General features: G+C 38.4%; 1 protein-coding gene across 3 annotated transcripts in view; it reads right to left on the bottom strand.

Annotated features, from left to right (window-relative positions):
- Nucleotides 1-25653, bottom strand: part of Cntln (centlein) — a 271988-nt gene that overhangs the window by 45691 nt on the left and 200644 nt on the right. For 2 of the 3 annotated variants that reach the window (XM_052176700.1, XM_052176701.1), the window contains exons 17-18: nt 21481-21574; nt 21174-21397 (exon numbers count right to left, since the gene is read on the bottom strand). In XM_052176700.1, coding sequence (XP_052032660.1) covers nt 21174-21397; nt 21481-21574 — 318 coding nt within the window. Of the gene's footprint in view, nt 1-21173; nt 21398-21480; nt 21575-25653 lie in introns of those variants that run through there. The other variant, XR_007977034.1, reaches the window with a different exon arrangement.

Genomic DNA, 25653 nt, shown 5'->3' with positions numbered 1-25653 from the left:
TCCAGAACAGAGAGCACAGGACAGGCTGTTGGTGAAGGTGATACATGGCTGCAGAGGCTCCAGCAGTTTGGAGGTACAAGGACCAGTGGACAAGAGAAGGACAACAGAGAAGCAGTCACAGGGTGGAGCCAGCTTGAACTGAGAAAATGTGACATGTGTGCTGTAACAAGACCTTTGGGGCCTAGAAGGTTGTGTGTCAAAGGAGTCTGACTTTGAGCCTTAAACTGCTGAACTCTAATGTGGTCTGTGACTCTGCCTGGTTCTTCCCTCTTTATTTTAAAGGACCCAAAAGTTAAGATACTTTAAACTTTTAAAGATGCTTTGGAGTTTTACAGAGAATTGTGAGTTTTAAAGAGACTACAGACATTTTAGAGAGACTGGATATTTTAGAGAAACTTGGAACTTGAAAAAGAATTTGGATGCTTTAAAAAGACAGAACTTTTAAAGTCCTTTAATTTTAAAAGCCATGGGATATTAATATTAACATGATATCTTGAGGAGAAAGAAAAGTTTTTTGAATAGTGATGTATTTATGTGTCAACTTGGCAAAGGGTCAATTAAAATGGCTAGTTTTATGCCAACATGACACAAGCTAAAATCATTTGGGAAGAGGCACCTTAAAAAATGCCTTGACCAGACTGACTTGTGGGTAAGTCTGTAAGCAGCACTCCTCCATGGCCTCTGTATCAGTTTTCTGACTTCCCTGAATGGTGGGCTACAAACTGCAAGATGAAATAAACCCTTCCCCTCGCCAAGCTGAGTTGTAGGTTGTCCTTTGACTACAGCAACAGAACCCCTGAGGCAGTTGGAAGTGGTGTGGCTAGAACTCACTGCAGCGGGGCACACGCTAGTCCCAGCCTGTGGGATGCTGCTGCCCACATGAAGTGGGGCCCCAGCAGTGTTTTCCTGCTTAGTTAATCCTCTCTAGATATGTTCTGGTAGACATATCCAAAGATGGGTCTCACTAGTGAACAGTCAGTTGAAAGAACTAACCACCACATGTGGCTGTTGGACACTGTGGGAGGGTGTTCAGTCACTTCTCTGATTTCTGCCTGCCCACTGCTTGCCTGTCTTGATTCTCCTTCCCAGGCATGTCAAGAGGCTAACCTAATTTAGATAATCCCTCATTTCCCTAAGAAGCTGCCTTTGAATAGGGGCAGGGAACCCTTCCAGGGACATTCTCTGTTTCAGTTAAGACTCTCTCATTAGAAATGAATTTGCATTTTCATGAAGCCATTGATGACTGTCATCTTTCTTTGGGTTACTATTTCTAATGATTCAATAAAGAGAGTGAAGTTTCTTTCCATCAATTTCTGACACTTATTTATCTGTGCTCTCTTTGTCTGTGATGTTAAATTTGCTCATACAACCCTTTTCAGCACACTTCCCACTTTTATTTCCTTTCTGCTTTCTCTCACTGTGAATAGCAGTAAGTACAGTGAGTTGTAGCCATGCCACATACCGAATGCTGTGGTTTTGAAATCTCTGCTAAAGGAATTCGTCCACCAATCCTGTACTCAGCCTCAAAGACATTCTCAGGACACATGCAGAATGGAGCCAGATCCTTTAAGAACATTACAGAATCGACCCCTAGTTCAGTTTCTGATAGAGAGCTATTGGTCTTCTCAGAAACCACATAAGCTGGTCCTTCAAGGTCTGCCCTGAAGGGCCATGAGGACTGAGTTTCTAGTTCAAACTTCCAGACTTTTCGACATCCCTTCTATAAACCAGTTCCAAGGGTCTAGGAACCATGTGGTCAAATTTATCACAGTGTAAACCTTGCTTCTTGGTACTAATTTTCTTTAATTTTAATTGTGTCTTTGTTATGACAAAATGCATGTCAAAAATCTTAAGTAGAGAATATTATATATTGCTTCATAGTTGCAGGTCATGGTCCATCATGGCAGAATTCACACTGACAGGAGCTTGAGGCAGCAAAGTCTAAGCCATAGAAAGGAAGACAGCCTGGCTGATATATTGATCACAACTTGTGAAATTCTGATCCAAAAGGACCTACTAAGCTGTCTGACTCCTGGCCTAAGAAAAATAGGCTGTAAATAAAGTATATGTTCTTTTTAAGAGGTCAGGGTAATACTATGTGTAGCACAAAAGGTATACAAGGTATAACTTAAAAAATAAAAGCAAACTAACAAAATCCCAGCTCCTTCCTCACCCATCCCTGTCACCCCACCTCCAGCAGGGATCACAAGCCCCATGGCATAATATTTAAATGACATTCTCATTTCAATTTTATCTTACCCATAATTTTGTATTAATATCATTTCTTTGAGTTTTAAAGAAAATGTTCCATCTTCTCTAATTTTTTTAAAACTTATTTTGTGTGTGTTCACATTTGTACACTTGGGGAGAGGGTACCACAGCACACATGTGGGAGTCAGAAGACGACTTGTGGGAGCTAGCTCTTTCCTTCTAATATGTGAGCGCTATGACTCACATTCTCAAACTCAGGTCACTGAGCCTGGTTATAAGTACCTTTCCCTACTAAGCCATTTTGCTAGTTCAATGGTCTGTTTTGTATGCTAGCAATGTAAGCTGGGAACTAGCTCTGCATATGTAGTTTGGCCACCAAACCCTCAGGCTAGAAGCTTCCTTTCAATGATTTTAGCATGGAATCAGGAGTTTCTTGGGCAGGGTAAATAAGTCACCGTTCATGTTCTGTTTCTTGTTTCCATTGAGGAATTTCATATACAAACCACTTTTATTATTTCTGGGCTTCATCATAACATTTTCTGGAGCATCTGGATATAAGAACCTAGATTTAGAATTTGACTCAATATTTATCATTCCTTTTCTGCCTGTATACCACGTGCCAAAGAGTCTGTGTTTTCAATAATGAAGAAGTTACAAGGTTAGCCTTTAGGTAGCTAAATCCAGTAATATTCAGCAATATATTATTCTAAGTTTATTAGCAACATTGCATCACTGTGACAGATAGTCAATGCGTAAAAATTACCAGAAACTTAGCAGCTTAGAAATAACATCTACTTATTAATCTTGTCTTCCTTGGGTCAGGTGTGAGACACAGCAGGTTCTCATATCAGACTATCACAAGGAGCATTTCTCTTTCTCAATAAGGTATAGGCCAGAGAGCAGCTTACAAAGCAGTGGCCAGGAAGAAAACCAGGGCAACCCTCAACTGCTTGTCCTGAATGAAATACTTTCTCCAGCTACACTCCCCCTTTTAAGTTTGTACCATTTTACAAAATAGTTCTCATCATAGTTCTCAGGGACTCTCTTCCAGCACATTTTAGAGAAGGAGAGAACAAAGGGCAGTTTGTAAACACCGAGCAGTTTCCTTCTCTGTATCCCCACGAGACAGTCCATTTGCCAAGCTAAGGGCAGCATCAGTCTATGCTGCTCTCGAGTGTTCCCACTGGGAAGGGATGAACCCCAGAGAGCAGAGGTAAGTAGCCGCAAGGCAGTCCTGAGGAAAGTTGAGTGTTCTTCCCCAGTAGGGGACCTGGGTAAACATTTTTATGTCCAAAAATGAATTATTAGAACAATAAAACTGGGCCAAGCCAAAAATATCCTAAAGACTCAATATAGGCAAAAACAGGATTTACAAAGAAGACTGAAACACTCGCCAATCATTTGCCAACACTGAAGTCCGACAGACACTGTTTTGGGCAGCTCCAAAGAGCGAAGCACTGAGGAGAATGGGCCACTGAACGAAACAATGCACAGGACACTCTGTGCCACATTCGTGCAAACACATTGAGTATCCACATACATTAGAAGCAGTGCTGTGGGACAGGAGCAGAACAGGGTACAGTTCTTAGGATAAAGAGAGATTCTGGGCCATCACTTTTTTTATGCGCAATGACTACCACACGATGTCCAAAAGACACTGCTTGCCTACCCTGCATACTTTTCGCCACCAGAGTAAAAATTTAAACTCATAATCATTTCTAAAAATTAAAGTACTTTTGTTTTGATAGTAGGATCTGGAGAAGCATTAAGACGTTGGGGTGCTATGATTACACACAGAGTTTTGGGGAAGCAAAGTTGGTGGCAGAGAGCGCTTTCCTGTCCACACCAGAGCAAAGGTCAAGGATAGCCTGAGTAAAAGGATTGTATTGCTTCCTTCTGTAACTAGAATGTGGTCTCCCCTATAGATGTGCGTGTGTGTGCGTGTGTCAGAGAGAGAGAGAGAGAGAAAGAGAGAGAGAGAGAGAGAGAGACAGAGAGAGAGAGACAGAGAGAGAGAGAGACTGTGTGACCCAGACTGGCCTTAAACTTTGACATCCGTGCCTCAGCCTTCTCAGAGTTGAGATTATAGAACCAAACCACCCACCACACCTGGATCCCCACATCTCCACTCTAAAGTTCTTATTAGGACTGACAAAAATGGTGCTGAATAAAAAAATCAACAGAGCAATAGTGTTAAAAACTGCATGGTATTGGTACAGTGACAGGCAGGAGGATCAATGGAACAGGATTGAAGATCCAGAAATGAACCCACACACCTATGGCCACTTGATCCTCGACAAAGAGGCTGAAAACATCCAATGGAAAAAAGATAGCCTTTTCAACAAATGGTGCTGGTTCAACTGGAGGTCAGCATGCAGAAGAATGCGAATTGATCCATCCTTGTCTCCTTGTACTAAGCTCAAATCCAAATGGATCAAGGACCTCCACATAAAGCCAGACACTCTGAAGCTAATAGAAAAGAAACTGGGGAAGACCCTTGAGGACATCGGTACAGGGAGAAAGTTTCTGAACAGAACACCAATAGCGTATGCTCTAAGAGCAAGAATTGACAAATGGGACCTCATAAAATTACAAAGTTTCTGTAAGGCAAAGGACACCATCAAGAGGACAAATCGGCAACCAACAAATTGGGAAAAGATCTTCACCAATCCTACATCAGATAGAGGGCTAATATCCAATATATATAAAGAACTCAAGAAGTTAGACTCCAGAAAACCAAACAACCCTATTAAAAAATGGGGTACAGAGTTAAACAAAGAATTCTCAGCTGAAGAACTTCGGATGGCGGAGAAGCATCTTAAAAAATGCTCAACTTCATTAGTCATTAGGGAAATGCAAATCAAAACAACCCTAAGATTTCATCTTACACCAGTCAGAATGGCTAAGATTAAAAATTCAGGAGACAGCAGGTGTTGGAGAGGGTGTGGAGAAAGAGGAACACTCCTCCACTGCTGGTGGGGTTGCAAATTGGTACAACCACTCTGGAAATCAGTCTGGCGGTTCCTCCGAAAACTGGGCACCTCACTTCCAGAAGATCCTGCTATACCACACCTGGGCATATACCCAGAAGACTCCCCACCATGTAATAAGGATACATGTTCTACTATGTTCATAGCAGCCCTATTTATAATTGCCAGATGCTGGAAAGAACCCAGGTATCCCTCAACAGAAGAGTGGATGCAAAAAATGTGGTATATCTACACAATGGAGTACTATTCAGCCATTAGAAACAATGAATTCATGAAATTCTTAGGCAAATGGATGGAGCTAGAGAATATCATACTAAGTGAGGTAACCCAGACTCAAAAGGTGAATCATGGTATGCACTCACTATTAAGTGGATATTAACCTAGAAAACTGGAATACCCAAAACATAATCCACACATCAAATGAGGTACAAGAAGAAAGGAGGAGTGGCCCCTGGTTCTGGAAAGACTCAGTGAAACAGTACTCAGCAAAACCAGAACGGGGAAGTGGGAAGGGGTGGGTGGGAGGACAGGGGAAGAGAAGGGGGCTTACGGGACTTTCGGGGAGTGGGGGGGCTAGAAAAGGGGAAGTCATTTGAAATGTAAATAAATTATATCGAATAAAAAAAATCAAAATTCACTTATATTCTCTCACTTGTTTGTGCTTGTTCTTATAGAAACAGCAATTTAAAAATGTATCACAAAAATAATTATAACAACAATTTATCATAATTGTTTAGAAGTGGGATAAATGGAAAATACTAAAATTTCATGTTATCTTGTGACTTTACAGCAAGAACCTCCTATAAATGCATTAAAACCTTAGTATATTTTTATCAGTGTGTAGAATTAATAATTTTTAATCAGAATATTACTCATTCATAGAGGACAAAACTGAAAGACATAAAATTTTGAATGTTTCCTTATGGAAGATTAAAAGACTTAATCACTTAATTGATCATATGAGTTATCAGGACAATTGCATTTTTTTTTGATGACCAACACATATTTTCCATAGAAGATACATAGTTTACTTAAGAAGTTTCAAGTTTAGTAATAATTAAAATTATCTAATTCTAAGATATGAGTTATTCTTTGTTTTGATATTCACATTCAAGATTTTAAACAGACCCACAGAATACTACCAAGTAAAGTATCTTAGGCAGAAATGCAATTATCTATGTAATGAAATATCAAATGAGACTTTCACTCAGTTACAGCATCACTCACAAAAGCTCTTTTCTGAGAGATGCAGGTATTAAGAGCCTACAGTATGTTTCAGAAAATGTCAGGCAGATGAAGGTAATGTAGAGGACTTTTCGGCGATGCTTTTGCTAGCAGTTAGACTTCAGTAGCCTTTAGAGACCATTAAGTACCTTTGGCTAATTGGCCAATGGTAAATTAATCCTCTTTTCATTCCGGCAGCACTATTTTAACACCCTCATACTCTGTCAGTATAGTGTCTGAATGACAAAATAATATTGTGCATGAATAATAAGCAGAAAAGTTAAATTAACATTTCATGTTTCACATGCCATACCTGTGTCAGAGAACTTTCTTTTTAAGTCATTGACATTCAACTTTCTTAAACCATCTCATGTTGACATCATTTTGAGGCAAATTTTCCTAATTATTGTTAATTGCCTATCAAGAAAGAACTCTTCATGAAGTGCAGTTGTCCAGCACAGATGAAATCAGCTCCGGTGAGCACATTAAAGATGAAGCACCCTTGTTATAAGGCTGCATTAAATATGGCACACAATTAACCAGGGGCTTCTGCATAGTTCTAGAAATGGCAATCTGTCTTCATATGTTCAAATTAGATTTTATCACAGAAATTTAGGTATCTGCATATATATAACAGGTAGACTGCTCTCAGTAACATTTACACAGAGAAAAATTAATTCAATGCCCTTATACTTGGAAATACAGGAACTGGATAATGGCCGACTAAAATGTTTTTTTATAAATATGTTTGAATATATTTTTTCAGAATAAAGATCAACACTATTTTAAACTCAAATTGTTCAAAAAAAGTTTACTAACACTTTAAAAATTTGAAAACAGCCTCTACAACATTTGACATTTATCCTTGAGTTGACAGTTTTGATATTACCAAATATTATAAGTTTCTGACAATGTTGTGTATTTCAAAATAATCAGAATAGCCAAACCAATATCAAAATCAAACTACATCTAGTAGGAAAGGGTGTTGAAATAAATATCCTTAAGTTATGTGAGCAATAAGATACAACACATGTATAACAGTTGGGAGGCATACTTCTGATCCCACAAGTATATGAAAACTAATGGATACAAAAATTATATATATATGAAGTTAATATGAAATTGCAGCATTTAAGATTAGCTTAATTGTGTGTTGCTTTGCTGTTATTTCAAGTTAACTGGAAATGAAGATACTCTATTACATCACACACTTGGAAACAAAAGTAATCATCACTACCAGAGTAATTTGTCAGCATCCATGTGGTAGGATTCTGAGTTCAGTATCAGCGCTCTTAAACACTTCACAGATGGCATGCTTACTACCAATCATGTGGTCAAAGCTGCTTTCTTTGGAATGAAAGAGGCAGACCATCCCATGGATCCCAAAGACAGTGAGTAATGTCTCATTGAACATATCTCTCATAGTCCTTCTCCTACTTCTTCTGTGGAAACTTAGCTAATTAAACCAAGTACTCACAGGTACTGTACATCTCTCCATTTTTAAATTGTATTTGTCTATCATTATTTTGTCAACATTTTTCCAGTTATTGACATTATTAGGTGGCAAGAAAAAATATAAACTATATCACCTCCCACACATGTTCATTAACAGAAATGTGAGCATGATAATTTAATAAAAATGCAAGTTGTTCTTGGGTGAAGTTAAAACTGTTTAAGTTCAGGACAACTACAAATTTCTAAGCGAAGTTATATTGACTAAACTACTGGGCACAGAGGAGATCAAACTCTAGAATGTCTACACAAATCTGATGATTTTCTCATTTTTCTCTACTTACATTCTGTTTTTCCTCGTTTTTAAAAGCAAAAACTTAAATATTATTGGTTTTCTGTCCCTGTGGGATTATATTACAACAGTACTGATTCCTATTATATTTAATTGCTCAAAAGGCTTTTGTTGACATGGTCAAGGAAATTAACGTCTACACATATTATTGTGACTAAATGTCAATGAGTCTAGACAATCACAAATTGCTCATAATAATTCCTACTTAAATCTTAAAAGAATTATGGCAATGGTGCATAATTTTTTTCTTTTTATTATTTCTTTTACTACCATGGGTTGATCACAGGGTCTTAGACATACTAGGTAAAAACTCTATTATTAATGTATATTCCTGGGTCCCTAAACTAATTTAAAATTCTTCTTCTTCTTTCTTCTTCTTCTTCTTCTTCTTCTTCTTCTTCTTCTTCTTCTTCTTCTTCTTCTTCTTCTTCTTCTTCGTTGTCGTCATCGTCCTCCTCCTCCTCTTCCTCCTCCTCCTCCTCATCATCCTCATGTGTATTATGTGTTTGCATGTGCACATGTGGGTAAAAAGTCAGTTTTCAGAAGCCGGTTCTGTGTTTCCTTTGCGGTACCTGAAAATCAAGCTTAGGTGTCACCTAAGCACAGCAGTAGTTTTACGCACTGAACCATCTCAACAGGCCTGTTATCAACAGTGGTATTTCTGAAACTTTTAATCTACAAGACAACACTTCAACAAATGTCTGAAATATGGACAATGGAATGTATAATATATAGCAAACTGTTCTGTGCTGTTTAGGCTCACTGAGAGTCTGACTCAGGAAGCAGGGGCAGTCTCCACACTTCAAGCCAAACATGGTTATGTCAACCGTCCTACAAAATCCCCTGTCCTGAACCTGGCTCTATAGGAAGGGTCAGCAAGAACCTAAGGAAATAAAAATATTATGCCTATAAAGACAGCTAGAAGGCAACCTAAAAGTGTCCACAGAGGTGACTATTGTTTATCTGCTGATGTGACTCTCATGCCTACAGCAGAGAAGAGAAGCTGAGTCACACAGTATAGGCTATTGACGTGCCCAGAATACTCGGTCAGGACTCCATCATGGCTGTTCAGGAGGGCCCAGATCTTTCTGTAGGACGGTTGTAAGTGCTTGATTTGATGTTTCTCTTCTGCTGTTCTTTGTTCTTTTACTTGGAGGCCTCACTCTAGGGGAAATTCTATTCACCAGGGACTCTCTCAACTGAATCCCAGCTGTCTGCCTTGGTGGCGAGGTGTTTGATTCTGCTGGGTGTTTGAAGTACCCAAAGTAATGGTGTTTTGTCATCTATCTGCTGCTTTTCCTGCTAATCACTACTCATTTTTTTTTTTTTTACTTTTGCTCACTATATACTTAATAAACTCATTTAAAACCTAAAGCACAAATATCATACACTGGACGATACAGAACATTCATGGACATTATAATTTATTTAAATTATACTGAATAAATTCATAGTAATTTAAATTAAATATTACCAGTTTGGGTTATAAACCTAAAGACCAAAGATTACCATTTGTAGTTCCAATTATATATACTTAAATTAATGAAAAGCAATACATTTCTTAATATGCTTTATAACTATGAATGGCTCCTTGAAAGTTGGGACTGAAATATTTTAATGAAAATAGTTAACTGTAATATGTCTAAGCTTTGCAGATAAATTATTTGGAAAAAAGCAGTGAATTTAAAAATTCCTTCTATTCATTACAAGTTAAACAGAAGTGGTGCTGATATTCACATGATATTGACTGTAACTATGCTCTATTAAAATTCTCAAGAGAGAGACCTTCATAGGTGCTTTTCTGTTTTCTCTGTATGTTCCTCGAAATTTTAAGAGTGTCAGAACTGAACATGTTTTTAAAATGGAAGCTTTTTTCTACAATTGAGGAGTTGATAAAATGAAGATACCAGTGCCATGTAATTTTTTTAATTAAAAATTAACATTCTTGAAAATTACCAAAAAAAATCCTTTCATGGCATAGACTGTAAATTTCTACTAGGGAGAAGAATGTCAAGCAGAGATTTATTTAGTTTTATTGGAGGCTATATTTCTCAAAATATTTTCTCAAGAGATTTCACAGAGAAGCTATTTGTATCACAAAAATTTCAACAACACTAAATTTCCATTATCCTTCCCTTTAGTTTTCCATTTTGATTTTTCTATTTATTTGACTTTTTCAAGTGTTTAGTGTCTTTATTCACTCACTGAATAGGGCAATTAAAAGTCTGGCTCAGTCAGGCCACACCATACATGCACTGCAATTTGCACAACACAGTACACCAATGTGCTCAGATCACACCACACTCACTCCAGTAACTCAGGTCTCCAAAGTTTATTCTGCTTTCATTAATCAAATGTTTTCTCCAAATGTCTCCTCAGCAGCTGTTCTTAAGAGTGCACACCAGACATGTACCTTGGAAACCTGTCAGATATACAGACACACAGACACAGTATTTTCCCTTATGGTCCCACATATTTAGTTACCTCACAGGCACCCCTCCCCTTTGGTACATTACTGCTGTCTCATTGACTTTGCTATATTGATAAGCTTTTCTCTCATTTTCTTTATGAATAAACTGGGTCTCACATAAAATTAATCTTAAAGTTATATTATAAAGTAGTGACAACTTTAACCACTTACAAAATTCTGTAAGTTTTGGTCTCTCCATACACATTTCGTATTGTCCATTTTACACATTTCATCAAATTTGCCTTATGCTTGTGGGGCAGAGGCAGGGGATCCCTGTGAGTTCTGGGCAGGTGAGGCCTCATAGCAAGCTTCGTGTCCACATTTGCCTGGTGATCTCAACAACAGCTTTCCTGACTTCTCACTGCCTCTCACTGTGATGTTTTTAAGCTTTCCCAGGTTCTAATGGTTTTGCTGCATGCATACAACTTACAATTTATTCAGCTCAAATGCTGCTTCCTTCAAAACCCTTAATGAAGAAAGACAGCAAAGTGATTGTTCCCTCCATACTTTATATATACTGTACGCATGGGTCTTTGTATACAGACATATGCACACCCACAGCAGCACTCTGTATTTACACAGATCATGATTTCCTTGTACTGAGATACACATTCAGCTTCCATGTTAGTGTCATAAGTGAGGAATCCTATTTCATTCCCTACTGATTGCCTCATTATTAAAAAGCTTTAAATGTGTTAGCTACACTGAAGTCAGATGAACTGTAATATATAGAGAGGCATTGATACATGTACAAACCAATATTCTAGTCATTAAATGTAGGAGTCAAATGCCCAGAAAACAAAGAGGACTATCAGGATGCAGAGGTGTGAGCCAGAGAAGGCTTGGGTGGGACGGGGTGGGATATACTCAAAGTACACCATATGCCTTCATGGCAGCCCTGTGCAGTAAAATAAAACAGAAACCCAAATTCTAAGATAATAAGTTCAGTTAAATATCACAATCCAGCAGTCAGAAAAAATGTTCTAAATTCGTCACTTCCAGGCAGATTGATATTTTAATGAGACAAATGCATTTGAGAGTATATTGTTATGGAGAATAAATATCACAGTAAATAAAAGACTACAGTGTCTGATATTGTTTTATCATACACAGAGTTTCTAATTTACTCTGTAATTCCCTATTTCCTTTTGTATACTTTCTGCTGTAAGATGAGACGAGAAAACAGAATGTAAGAACGATTATCCTAGTACACATAGCGTTCCACAGTCTAATATCAGACACAGACAGTGTGTTAACAAATACCCTCGGTTCATGCAGAAGACTGGACACAGGAACACAGCAGGCACGTCCAATTCCACATGGACTCTGGGCTCACATCCTGGATTTCACACAGTTTACCTTGCGAACATGATCCGAGTGACATTTCACAAATTCCTGGATAAATGTTGCTACACTCTGCCGGCAGAGAGACAGGCTATGGCATGCTCAGATCAATAATCGCTCTGTGCTTCATCAGCCTCAAAATAAAAAAAAATAAAAAAAAATGCCTCATCTGGCAAAAGCCACGGCCCTAGAGAATCTCACATATATAATCTGAGTAGCTTATCACAACTGCGTACCACACAGTCTACTGGTGTAAAGTAAAGGAAACTTTGGAGATAGGCAGTGAGAGTCATAGAGTTGTTGTCTATGTTTTTTATTACTGAAGACTTGAACAAAGGTTAGACAAAGGAAATGAGGCGATTCAAACATCCTAAGGTTCTGGCTGGGGTGAGGGATGGCTAACAGTTAACTCTTCCAACCTTCCAACCTTTTGAATAAAGGGCATATAAACAATCATCAACAAAATACACATTTAGGAAATATTGACAACCAAAATAAATATGTGAAAATTTTAATGCAGATTCACAGAATCTGACACACTTATCATTGAGGGTTTGCTAAACATCTTTTGAGCTGTGTTGTCTATATGCTGGATTAGCCTAAAAGTCCAAGGCATTTGTTGACTGGGCCATGTTCCAGATTCTCATGCTTCACTCAAGTCCTTTATTTGAGTTTTGATTAAACCAGTTTAAAATTAATTGGTTAATATAGTTGAATAAGAAATTGCATGAATTTAAAAACTCAAATCCTAAAAATTAAACTGTTTTATTTAAGACTGCCATTTCCTCAAAAGTCTGGGAATAAAATGTGCTATTACAGCAATTTATCTGACTCAGAGCAGGGAATTAAGATTTCTTCAAGAAATTGGGGAAGATAATGATGTTCATTAACAAACAAACAAACAAACAAACAAAACCAGCATGCATTTGGGACACTCATGTTTATAGACCACTGTGAGTCCTGTGGTCATTCCTAGGGTACAGGTGAGTTCCTGACACCAACAGCCTGGAATAAAATCTTGTTTTCCAGGTCACAGATTAGAAAGCATCTCTATTTGAATTTTTATAAAATATTATTGTCTTAGGTTCTTTTCAACTGCGGTGACAGGGAAAATGTTTTAACTAAGGGAAATTGTAAAAGAGAATGTTTAATTTGGAGTTCACTGTTCCAGAGGGTTGGAGTCTGTGCCCAGGACCACTGTGGTGGGGAGCACGGCAGAGGGTTGGAGTCCATGCCCAGGACCACTGTGGTGGGGAGCACGGCAGAGGGTTGGAGTCCATGCCCAGGACCACTGTGGTGGGGAGCACGGCAGAGTGTTGGAGTCCATGCCCAGGACCACTGTGGTGGGGAGCACGGCAGAGGGTTGGAGTCCATGCCCAGGACCACTGTGGTGGGGAGCATGGCAGAGGGTTGGAGTCCATGCCCAGGACCACTGTGGTGGGGAGAACGACAGAGGGTTGGAGCCCATGCCCAGGACCACTGTGGTGAGGAGCATGGCAGCAGACAGCAAGGCACTGAAGCAGTAGTTGAAAGCTCACATCTTTTATTTTTAATTTTTGCTGATTGCTTTTTTATCTGATTATTTTTTCAAAATAATGGCTGGAGTTATAAATATCTTGCTTGGATCAATTATATTATTCTTATTATTTAAATATTTTCAAGTTTTAAATATATTTTGATCATATTCTTCCCCTCCTCTAGTCTTTAGAGATCCACTCCTCCTCTCTACTCATCCAAATCTGAGGTCCTTAAAAACAAACAAAAACAAAAAAGCTAATACAACAATAAAACCTCTTAAACATAAGAAAAGAAAAACCACAGCCTTCATTTACACAATGGACTACTATTCAGATATTAGAAACAAAAGACATCATGAAAGTTGCAGACAAATGAATGGAACTAGAAAAATCATCTTTAGTGACATAACCCAGACCCAAAAACACATGCACTGTATAGAATCACCAATAAGTGGATATTTGCCATAAAGTATAAGATACCCAGGCTATAATCCACAGACCCAAAGAAGCTAAATGACAAGGAGGACATAGGGGTATATTCTTGACTCTCACTCAGAAGGGGAAAGAAAACAGTCATTGGGGGTAGATGGAGAGAGCAGGATGAGAGAGGGGATGGAAAAGAGGTGGGAGCAGGGGATCAGATGGAAGGAGAGCCTTGGAGAGAGTCCCCTAGAGAGTGAACTGAAATATGAAGCAGGAAGGGGAGGGATCATCTCTAGTGCCTCTCAGAGACCTGGGATGGCAGCGGCCCCAGAGAGTCTATGAAGGTGACCCTAGTGGTGATGCTCCCAGCAGTGGGGAATATTGAGCCTTAAGTGGCTACCACCTATGGCCAGGCAGAGCTCTCAGTGGATGTATAAGGACACCAACCCACCCACAAAACCTTTGACCCAAAATTTGTCCTGCTTATAAGAAGTGCAGGGACAAAAAATGTCACGTAGACTGAGAATGGCCAGCAAATGGTTGGCCCAAGATCCATAGGCAAGAACCAATCCCTAACACTATAAACGATACTTTGTCATGATTGCAGACTGGAGCCTAGCATAACTGTCCTCTGAAAGGCTCCACCCCACAGCAGACCAAAACAGATGCAGAGACCCACAGCCAAACATCAGATGTAGCTCAGTAAGTCTTGTGGAAGAGTTGAGCTGGAGGAAGCACTGAGGAACTTAAGAGAGGGCAGGAATTTCACAAGGAAACCTAGTCAACTAACCTGAACTCTTTTGGGGGGGGGGGCGGTCCCAGAGACTGACCCACCAACTAAAGAGCATACAAGGGCTGGACCTAGGTACCCTGAACATATGCTTGGTCTTCATGTGGGTTCCTGTGAACAACTAGAATGGGAACTTTGTTGCCTGACTCTGGATCTTACTCCCCAAACTGGGCTGTCTTGTCTGGCCTCAGTGGGGGAGGATGGACCTCATCCTGCAGTGATTTGAGGTACCAGGGTGAGTTCGTTCTTCAGAAGGGACCTACCCCTTATCAGAAGTGAAGGGGAAAGGGGTGGGAGGAGAAGCTCTGTGGGAGTGGGACTGGGAAGAGATGGGGCTGCAATCTTCAATCAGGGTGAAAGAAACAGATTAATTGAAAAATTAAAGAACAAAAAGGGAAGAAAAATGCCCCACCAAAAAACTCAGCCAAGTTGTATCTAAATAAAAACACACAAAAAGTTGTGTAGATGGAAGACCTTGGAACTCTTGGCCCTACCTGGGGGGCCGCCATTACACCCCCTTTCAGAACTCAGGAAACCCCGGTGGTGGAAGAGGACGCAGAAAAAGTATAACATGGAGAGGGGATGGAGGACATCAGGAGAAAAATGTTCTCTAAGTCAACATGAATAATCTCTTATGAACTTAGAGACTGAAGAAGTATGCACTGGGCCTGCATGGGCCTATACCAGGTTCTCTACATTTATGTTATATCTTCCAATTTAATATTGTTATAAGATTCCTGAATGTGCAAATGAGTAGTTTCTCTTGTGATTTCTCTTGGGCTCCTCTCCATCTGCTAGCTTGTCTTGTCCAACTTCAACATGATAACCTCTCTCTCTTCCCCCCCCCCCCATGTGCATGCGCATGCGCGCGCACACACACACAGACACACACTGGAATGGAATGGAATGAATGAATGTAAACATGGCCTCTATGATAAAAGTTAACAAAATTTAACAATTGAATTGTCACTTATTCCTAATTGAGAGTGATACTGGTTACACTAACCACTCCAGAACAGGCCTCCCCTTTAGGAGAACTCACATCTTCTATCCATGAGTATGAGGCATAGAATGTTAACTAGAAATGGCTTGGGCTTTTCAAACCTCAAATCCAACCTCTAGTGACACACCTCCTCCAACAAGGTCATAACTCCTAATCCTTTCCAAACAGTTTTACAACTGGGGATCATTACTCAACTATATGAGCCTATGGGGCAATTCTCTCTCAAACTGCCATAATTGTGATACCTTCTTCAGGGAGCTAAAATCCTGGAGCTAGTTAGGTATCCATAGTATTAATATAGCAAAATAACTTCCTTTGGAAAACAAAGTTATTATAAAGTTATTATGCAAAACTGGATCCAGAATATTAAAAGCCTAATGACTAGAAAGCTGACAAGAATAACTGAAGCGGGCCTTGCAGGGTGTGTGGTGAACAGTGAGTAGAATGTGTGGCACTGCCCTTGAAAGTGCCCTCACTAGGCTGATGAACCTTCAGACCATCAGACCTCCAATGCTTTCATGGCACTCTCTGTCCATCAACTGGCTTGGCAAATGTTTACTGTGCTTCTTAAACAACATCAATGCCTACAACTCCTTGCGGTGAATGAAACCAGACAGTAAATCCATCTTTACATGCTCTTTAAGGGTGAGTCATGTCCTCAATTATGCTTAAGTCTGTAAAAGTTATCAAATTTGTTTAATATATGATTTTTACCCTAAGGAGCCTATCAACTATAAAAAACAATACAATTAAACAATATTGCACTCAAAACTTATTAAATACCTAGAAGCCATCTTAGGAAAGTAAAAGGATTTTGGAACTAAGATTAAGAAATAAGACTGGGGTTGCTGGTGTTTTTGGAATTACATATGGGCCTTGGGAATTGAACAGGTCCTCTGTAAGTAGACCAAGCACTATTAACATTGAGCCATCTTTCCAGCCCCTGGTATTTGAATGCTTCCTCCCGAGTTTGTGGTACTGTTTAAGGGAGATTATGGCAGCTAGGAGGTGGAATTTTGCTGGAGAAGTACATTATTAAAGGCAAGCTTTGAGACCTTACTGCCTTGCCTCTATCCTAGATCACCCTCCCTGCTTCCAGTGCACAACGGAACGTGTTCTTACTCACTGCTCCAGCTGCCCACTGTGCTGCCTGCCTGTGGACTTTCTCTGGAACAATTAGCCAAAATAAATTCTTCCTTCCATAAGTTGCTTCTAGTCATGGCATTTTCTTGGGGCAATAGAAAAGTCATTAATACATGGATTTAGGTTTTCATCCTGAAGCTACTTTATATCCTGATCTTGGGTAAGTATCTCAATTCTTTAAGACTTAATTGCACTGCATACAAAACAACGGATAATGTCTTCTTTACAAAGTTTTATAACAAGCCAACAAAAAGGAAAAATGTAAATGTCTAGAAATTAGGTCCAATAGTCATTGAATAAAAGCTATCTTGTGTTTCTTAACGAGTATAGACCCTGGAATCCCGGTTAGCAAATTACAGTCCCTGTGGTGTTATGATCCCTGGTTTAGTTTCTCCATTGCTACCAAAGGATCAGATGTGGAGTCTACTTAGCTGAATAAATGTCTGAAGTAGTAAAAAAGGGTATGTAATGAGCTTTTTAACAACATTTGACACACAGCACATGCAATAAAATACTGTTTCTAGCCGGGCGGTGGTGGCGCATGCCTGTAATCCCAGCACTCTGGGAGGCAGAGGCAGGCAGATTTCTGAGTTCGAGGCCAGCCTGGTCTACAGAGTGAGCTCCAGGACAGCCAGGGCTATACAGAGAAACCCTGTCTCAGAAAACAAAAACAAAAACAAAAACAAACACAAAAAAACCAAATTCGAAAAACCAAAAAAAAAAAAAAGAAAAAGAAAGACTTAAAAAAATACTGTTTCTATTAAGAATATCCAGTGTAAGATTTGAAAGAATAGATCAGTAATAATAGTAATAATAGACTAGTAATAATGGGTGATTTATGAAAGAAAGGATTCTTTGACTTGATAGAGTTTTGATGTGAGGAGAGAAAAGATTATAAGGACAGGTTGGTTGAGCACAACAGAGTAAAGGAAATAAAAAGTAGAGGCGTAAGAACAGGTGCTCTCCAATTGAGAAAAAGAAATCCTATATATTTAGGACAGAACTTTGAAGACAGTACGCTAACACAGAATAAGAAAGACCTACCAGTTAAAACACATAGAAAGCTAAATATACAGGAACAGTGAATGTAATTTGTGATTTTTACAAATACTAACGTAAAATAGATGCTGAAGTACACTCAAACACATAATAAGGTAAGGGTAATAAAGAAAATAAAAGTATAGAAACCAGCCCTGTATTCAAAGTGCTTCTAAGAAAGGAACAGACAAGATGTATAGATCTATGTACCACAAGGAAATATGATTATTTTATTCTCTTTTGTCATCCAATAGCCAAATGGTAACATAAGCAGCTCGCAGTACTTTGCCAATGAATTGAGAATATTGACTAAGAAGGTGGGAATTATGTTCACTTACAAAATATTCACTATCAACATTGTCATAGTCTAAGGTCTAATTCAACTTAATATTTTATCATGAGAAATTTTTATTATTCATTAATATTATATCTAGAGCTGCATCTAGATACTGACAAAACTAGTATATATATATAAAATAAGCAAAATACAGGAGATTAGAACAGGACAGTCTACCAACAAGACTCAAGTGACAATTTAAAACCTTCCATACAACAAAATATTCCCCTGCATTATTTATGTGAATTTATTTATTAATATTTATAAAAATAGATAATCTGTATGTTTCAGTGGCAGTAACTTGAGAAAGGGACAATTCTAGTACTACACAATTCATCTGAAAAGATGACTCAAGAAGATAAGTGGTATACTGGCCTGGGAGCTGGCGCATGTGTCCTCTCCAGGACTATGGAGGCTGAGGACGGAGGGTCATGAGTTTGAGGCCTGACACAGAGAACTCATCTCAAACACAGAGTAACAGTCAAAAGAAAGAACAGAATTAACCCAGAGTCAACAGTACGTTACGATGCAGCATACTTTCCATGGTTTCAGATTTGATTCATACTTTGATTACATAACTGTCAGTTTTCACAGTGGTGCTTTATGTGTAGTACAAAATGGTGTATCATCAATCCAAACAGCAATCTTAAAAACCAAAAATTCCATCACAATGCAATCAATAATGTCCGAATCTGAAACTTACAACCAGAAGAACAATAGTAAGCAAGTAGCTAAAATCTTTGATTTTTTTAAATTCGATATATTCTTTATTTACATTTCAGATGATTTCCCCTTTTCTGGGTCCCCACTCCCCGCAAGTCCCATAAGTCCTCTTCCCTCCCCCTGTTCCTTCATCTACTCCTTCCCACTTCCCTGTTCTGGTATTCTCCTATACTGTTGCACTGAGTCTTTCCAGAAAAAGGGGCCACTCCTCCATTCTTTTTGGACATCATTTAATATGTGGATTATGTCTTGGGTATTCCAAGTTTCTAGGTTAATATCCACTTATCAGTGAGTGCATACCATGATTGATCTTTTGAGACTGGGTTACCTCACTTAGTATGATGTTCTCCAGCTCCATCCATTTGTCTAAGAATTTCATGAATTCATTGTTTCTAATGGCTGAATAGTACTCCATTGTGTAAATATACCATATTTTATTTGTATCCATTCCTCCATTGAGGGACACCTGGGTTCTTTCCAGCTTCTGGCTACTACAAATAGGGCTGCTATGAATAAAGTGGAACATGTGTCCTTATTGCGTGCCGGGGAATCCTCTGGGTATATGCCCAGGAGTAGTATAGCAGGGTCCTCCAGAAGTGTTTTGCCCAGTTTTCTGAGGAACCTCCAGACTGATTTCCAAAGTGGTTGCACCATCTTACAATCCCACCAGCAGTGGAGGAGTGTTCCTCTTTCTCCACATCCTTGCCAGTACCTGCTGTCTCCTGAGTTTTTGACCTTAGCCATTCTGACTGGTGTGAGGTGAAATCTCAGGGTTGTTTTGATTTGCATTTCCCTAATGATTAATGATGTTGAACATTTCTTAAGGTGTTTCTCAGCTCTCCGAAGTTCTTCATGTGAAAATTCTTTGTTTAGCTTGGTACCCCCACTTTTTAATGGGGTTATTTGGTTCTCTGGGTTCTACCTTCTTGAGTTCTTTGTATATATTAGATATTAGCCCTCTGTCAGATTTAGGGTTGGTGAGGATCCTTTCCCAATCTGTTGGTTGACGTTTTGTCCTTTTGACAGTGTCCTTTGCCTTTCAGAAACTTTGTAGTTTTATGAGGTCCCATTTGTCAATTCTTGATCTTAGAGCATAAGATATTGGTGTTCTATTCAGGAACTTTCCCCCTGTGCCCATGTCCTCAAGGGTTTTCCCCAGTTTCTTTTCTATTAGTTTCAGTATGTCAGGTTTTATGTGGAGGTCTTTGATCCACTTGGAGTTGAGCTTATTACAAGGAGATAAGAATGGATCTATTCGCATTCTTCTGCATGCTGACCTCCAATTGAACCAGCACCATTTGTTGACAAGACTATCTTTTTTCCACTGGATGCTTTCAACTCCTTTGTCGAAGATCAAGTAACCATAGGTGTGTTGGTTCATTTCTGGGTCTTCAATCCTATTCCATTGATCCGCTTGCCTGATATTGTACCAATACCATGAAGTTTTTATCACTATTGCTCTGTAGTAAAGTTTGAGGTCTGGGATACTGAATCCCCTTAAAGTTCTTTTACTGTTGAGAATAGTTTTAGCTATCCTGGTTTTTTTGTTATTGCAGATGAATTTGAGAATTGCCCTTTCTAGCTCTATGAAGAACTGGGTTGGGATTTTGATGGGTATTGCATTGAATCTGTAGATGTTTCAGTAAAAGCAAAGTCCTTCAATGAACAGTAAAAACACTTCAGATGCATTAGTATAAATGGTTTGAAGGTTCAGTGACTTCGCATACAGACACATAGGTTTATTATACACATACATACACACACACACACACACACACATGTATGTATGTATATATGATGAGTACACTGCAGGTGTCTTCAGATACACCAGAAGAGAGCTATAGGATCCCATTATAGATAGTTGTGAGCCACAATTTGGTTGCTGGGAATTGAACTTAGAACCTCTAGAACAGCAGTCAGTGATCTTAACCACTGAGCTGTCTCTCCAGCACATTTTTGAGTTACCAAATTATCAGGGCTCCCATATGCATTCTGTGACTCTGTGTGGGATCAAGAGACACAATTGATGGAATAGATTTTTTTTTTGTAAAAACTTGTACATATGTCTAATACAATTTGGAACTAAAGCCACATGTAAAATAAAAAGCCATACATCCAATCTATATTGAACATATCTCTTATAATTCACTCTTTACCTTTATTGTCTGTCTGCTGGTCTGGAATCGGTGATCAGATATCTGCTGTTGATGGAGGAGTTTCTCGTTTGCTTCTTTATATTCCTTAGCAGACAACTCTGCTGCTTTCCTGGCATTCTGAAGCAAACTGTTTTGTTGCTGCAAGGATACAATCCGTTCTCGTAATAAAATAGTGTTGCTACTGGATTTCTGGGCAGGTATATTTTTGCACTTTTCTCTGTTAACTAAATAAAAATAATATTCCTCAGACCTTATGATACCAGCTTACACTGATGAAGACACTGTTAGCTTCTCATGGCACGCTTACCTCTGGGGGGAAGGGCACTGTGCAAGCTCTTCTGAAGGTTCCCACTCTTCTTCTGAAAAGTCATTTTCTTGGTATTCTTATTATGAGATATATTCTAAATGTGAAAGTTCCAGGAAAGTTGGTTACTATTCAGTGACATTGTCAAACAAATTCACATGTCAATTAAAGTATATTTAATAGGTAAAAATCTGTAGACAAGATTTTATAAATGATTGTTCAATTAAAGACCTCAGATATAAATCAGAATTTATATTTTAATCTATAGAATAAATTTAAAGTCCAACTATCAGGTGGAAGACATAGATACAAAATCAACTCAAATGAAGTAGAATTTAATTTAAGGACAGTTTAGAACAGTAGGAACAGATGAAGAGACAATAATAAAATAGGGACATGTAATGAGGTAGTCTCTGGGAGCTTGGGTGCTTGGCTTTAATGTTCTTCCTGTTCCAATGTAGACATAAGCTACTGAAAAATGAAGCTGAAATAGTGATTACAGTATAGTACCCAGGAGACGAAGCAGGAAGATGACCTCAAGCCTCCGACCAGCCTGGCTCACATGGAGAAGTCCAAGCTGGCCTGGCCTCGGGAGCTAATGGGGTGTCATGTGCAGCATCAGCTATGTGCTTTTTTGGTACTTACCAAGGTACAGCCAAAGCCATCCTATGCTGCTGAAATTTGGTAAACATTTTGTTTTTATCCTGGGATTAACATCTAAGAGTTAGACAACTGGGTTGTAGCTACAGCTTGGTGACAGTGGTAGATATAGTTTTTCAGAAACTATCAAACAATTTTCTGGAATGCTACTTGTTTCACTTCATAATCAAACCAGCAAAGCTTGAGCTCTAGCTCCTCTCTCTGCATATTTGTCAGCTGGGCATCAATCGTCATTGTTTTCACTGAGCATTAAGATTTGCGCCTCTCTTTGGATGAATTGTTTGTTCATGCCCTGCCCACTCTGAACTGGACTGCTGTATCTTGGATGAATGGAATTTGAGAGGTCTTCATATAACTCAACGTATGAAATCAGATACTGGGTACCAGCTACTCTTTCTATTCTATTGTCTCACCTCCTAAGTATAAACTTTGCTTTGCAAAGGTCATTAGTTTTAATATATTCTAACTAATGAATCTTAGTTTTGGTATTAGATTCTAAACTCTTCATTTATCAAGACCTAGGTTCTGCAGATTTTCTCTTGAATTTCCTTCTAAGAGGTTTTTTAACTTGAATGTCATACTTTTATCTGTGATGTGTCAAGAAACCTTATATATAAGGTATGAGGTTGAGCTATATATTCCTATTTTGCTTAGGAATAGCCAACTGATGCTACTTTATTTGTCAAAATCTACCCTTCCTTAATTGAAATATTTTTTTCATTTTTTCATCTTCATCAAAATTCAGCTTGTAAAAATTAAACAAATTTACTTCTAGGTTAAGTATTTCATTTTGTGAAGAATAAAGTTTGTGTGTGTCAAGTGGAGGGGTTGTTGTATCATCTCTTTTTATAACTGAAACAATTTTGGCAAATTAGAATTTATGCTACCTTCTATGGGCCAAATAAAAACCATTTTTTTTTAGTTTTGTAATTTTTTTTGGATTATTCAATAGCATTACTTCTTTGTTGACACTTTTTTTTTTTTTACTAACTTGCTTTGTCTTTTTCAACACTGTAACCTGTCCATAATTAGTCATTGAAGCACTTAGCAGTGACGGTGAATATTGTGTATACATATACATAAGTGTGTGTATACACATACACACACACACACACACACATATAATTATAATTCCATAAGGCTTTTATCTTTTGTTGATTAACTTTCCTTATACAAACTGCAGTACTGTTGGTTCTTTTAATATGATGAGTGATTTCCAATTGCATTCTGAATATTTGGGGTATTGTGTATGAAGATTATAAATATTATTTGCATTTTGTTTGAGAAGACTTCTCATATTACACTGTTGAGACAAGAGGCATAACATCAATTATACAAGTTGAGAATGAAAGTCCAGTCCCTAAAGACACTGTAGTTGAGGAGGGGCACATCATTACTGCTTTGCAGGAAGGAAGTTCAGGCTCTCCAATGGGCCTCTGCTGATACTACTGTAGTTGGAAAACAGAGGGGGCCTCGTTAGTGCTCTCACCTGGCCTACTATGACAACATGAGGAGGCCTGGAGGCTTGTTAGGTATGAGGTAATGAAAGTCCCCTCCTCTTTGCTTTGCTTATGAAATCACCTAGTGAGAAAGGAAAGGGGCATCTCTCAGAGGGTGACAGATATTTAGGACTTCTCTACAGTCTCCAGTGAAATGAAGTAGATGGGGTCATTACCATTAGCTCCCCTGTGGATCCTCTTATTCTTTACCCAGATAGGAGGAAGAAGAGGACAAGGAGGAAGAAGAGAGGCAACTGCTAACGCCATAGGCCTTTAATGATAGAGGTGGAGGCAGAGGCAGAGGTGGAGGTGAAAGTGGAGTTATATTTTTCATGGTGTTTGGCTGATACAAGGCGGTGATTATGTAAAGTATTCTGTCTTACTAGACTAATCTTCTCTTCATCTTCTGGATGGAAAGAATATGGTTTAACTGGGGACTTTTATCATCTTTAATATTACAGTTTATAGGATGTAGTGTCTTAGCTGTCTATATCCAGTATATAGGGAACAACTCAAGAGTTCAACACTATAACCTTATTTCCTAAGGTTCCCATCTAGATTTTTTCCTTTTCTTTTAAAGTTTAGAGTCTTTTGTATTTGTTTATACCTATATTCCTATTGACATAAGGGGAAAATTGAGAAATTAGACGATATTAGTATATTTTATCTTACTGAATAGGTACCATCTAGGAGGGCAAAAGGCATAGGAAAAATGAAATGTGTATGTACATACATTCTCTCTCTCTCTCTCTCCCATACCTAGCATATCCTATATATAAGAAAAATAGTTAATGTGTGAATAAAATGGCTAGATATGAAAATGCAGTTTACTGAAAAATCACAAATGGTCAATAACTTCAAAAAAAAAGGCTCAATATCTCGGTAATTACAGAAAACTAAAGAAAATCCTTAGTGCAAACATCAAATCACACGGAAGTGGCTGCAATGGAAGAGCCTAACATACCAAGTGATGAGATTCTATAACTTGCTGGTGGGTGCGTTGAAATTCTCCTGAATTTAAGAGATTAAAAAGCACCAACCATAGTCTCAGAAATTCACTAGCCAAGGCACGGAATTTATGTTTGAGCTTTTACTACAGAAATGTCCACATTTATGCACAAACCAAATGTACAAGCATATTCATTGCAATACTATGTGTAGGAAATATGAAGTGAAGCTTCAAGTTATAACAGTATAATAGACGAAAAAAAATATTATTTACAAGACTGGAAGTCAATGAACTCTGAGTGGCAGTGAACATGAGATGCCAGGGACCTGAGGTTTTGTCTCCTACTCCTAAGTCTCCTAAGAGGAGACTTCATCATAACTTGAAGGGAGCAAACTGATAACATAAAGGAAGTGACTCGATTTCAGTCAGGGGCTTGGTGAGGGAGTCCAATGTTTCCCAGACACACTGTCTATCATTTGATGATTTGCTGTTTAAATCATTTGTAGATTTAATCAAAAGGGTTGATAGGTGCTTGTCACATCAATGAGAACTTGAGTTTCTATTTACAAGCTCATGAGGCTGCATAGTTATAAGGATCACTAAACAACACAGTCCATCAAGTAATATGCAACAACGAAATGTTAAAAAAACAAAACAAAACTGTTTTAAAGCTAGGGGTTCTCACTATATAAACCAGGCTAGGCTAGCCTAGTATTCTTGATTCTCCTGCCTCAGCCACCAAAGAGTAATTTCTGTAGAAACTAGCTTTTATCATTAGTCAGGAAGCAAGAGCATAGGAAGAATAAATAGCTTTATCACAATGAAAGCTAACCAAAGCAAACATTTCTGCTTTTGTTTTATTTCATATTCTTAAAAAGGATAATGAGCTTCACTTCATATTTCCTACACATAGTATTGCAATGAATATGCTTGTACATTTGGTTTGTGCATAAATGTGGACATTTCTGTAGTAAAAGCTCAAACATAAATTCCGTGCCTTGGCTAGTGAATTTCTGAGACTATGGTTGGTGCTTTTTAATCTCTTAAATTCAGGAGAATTTCAACGCA

This window comes from Apodemus sylvaticus, chromosome 3, assembly GCF_947179515.1.
Source record: "Apodemus sylvaticus chromosome 3, mApoSyl1.1, whole genome shotgun sequence".
Taxonomy (NCBI): Eukaryota; Metazoa; Chordata; class Mammalia; order Rodentia; family Muridae; genus Apodemus; species Apodemus sylvaticus.
This window is presented reverse-complemented; position numbering and strand designations above follow the sequence as displayed.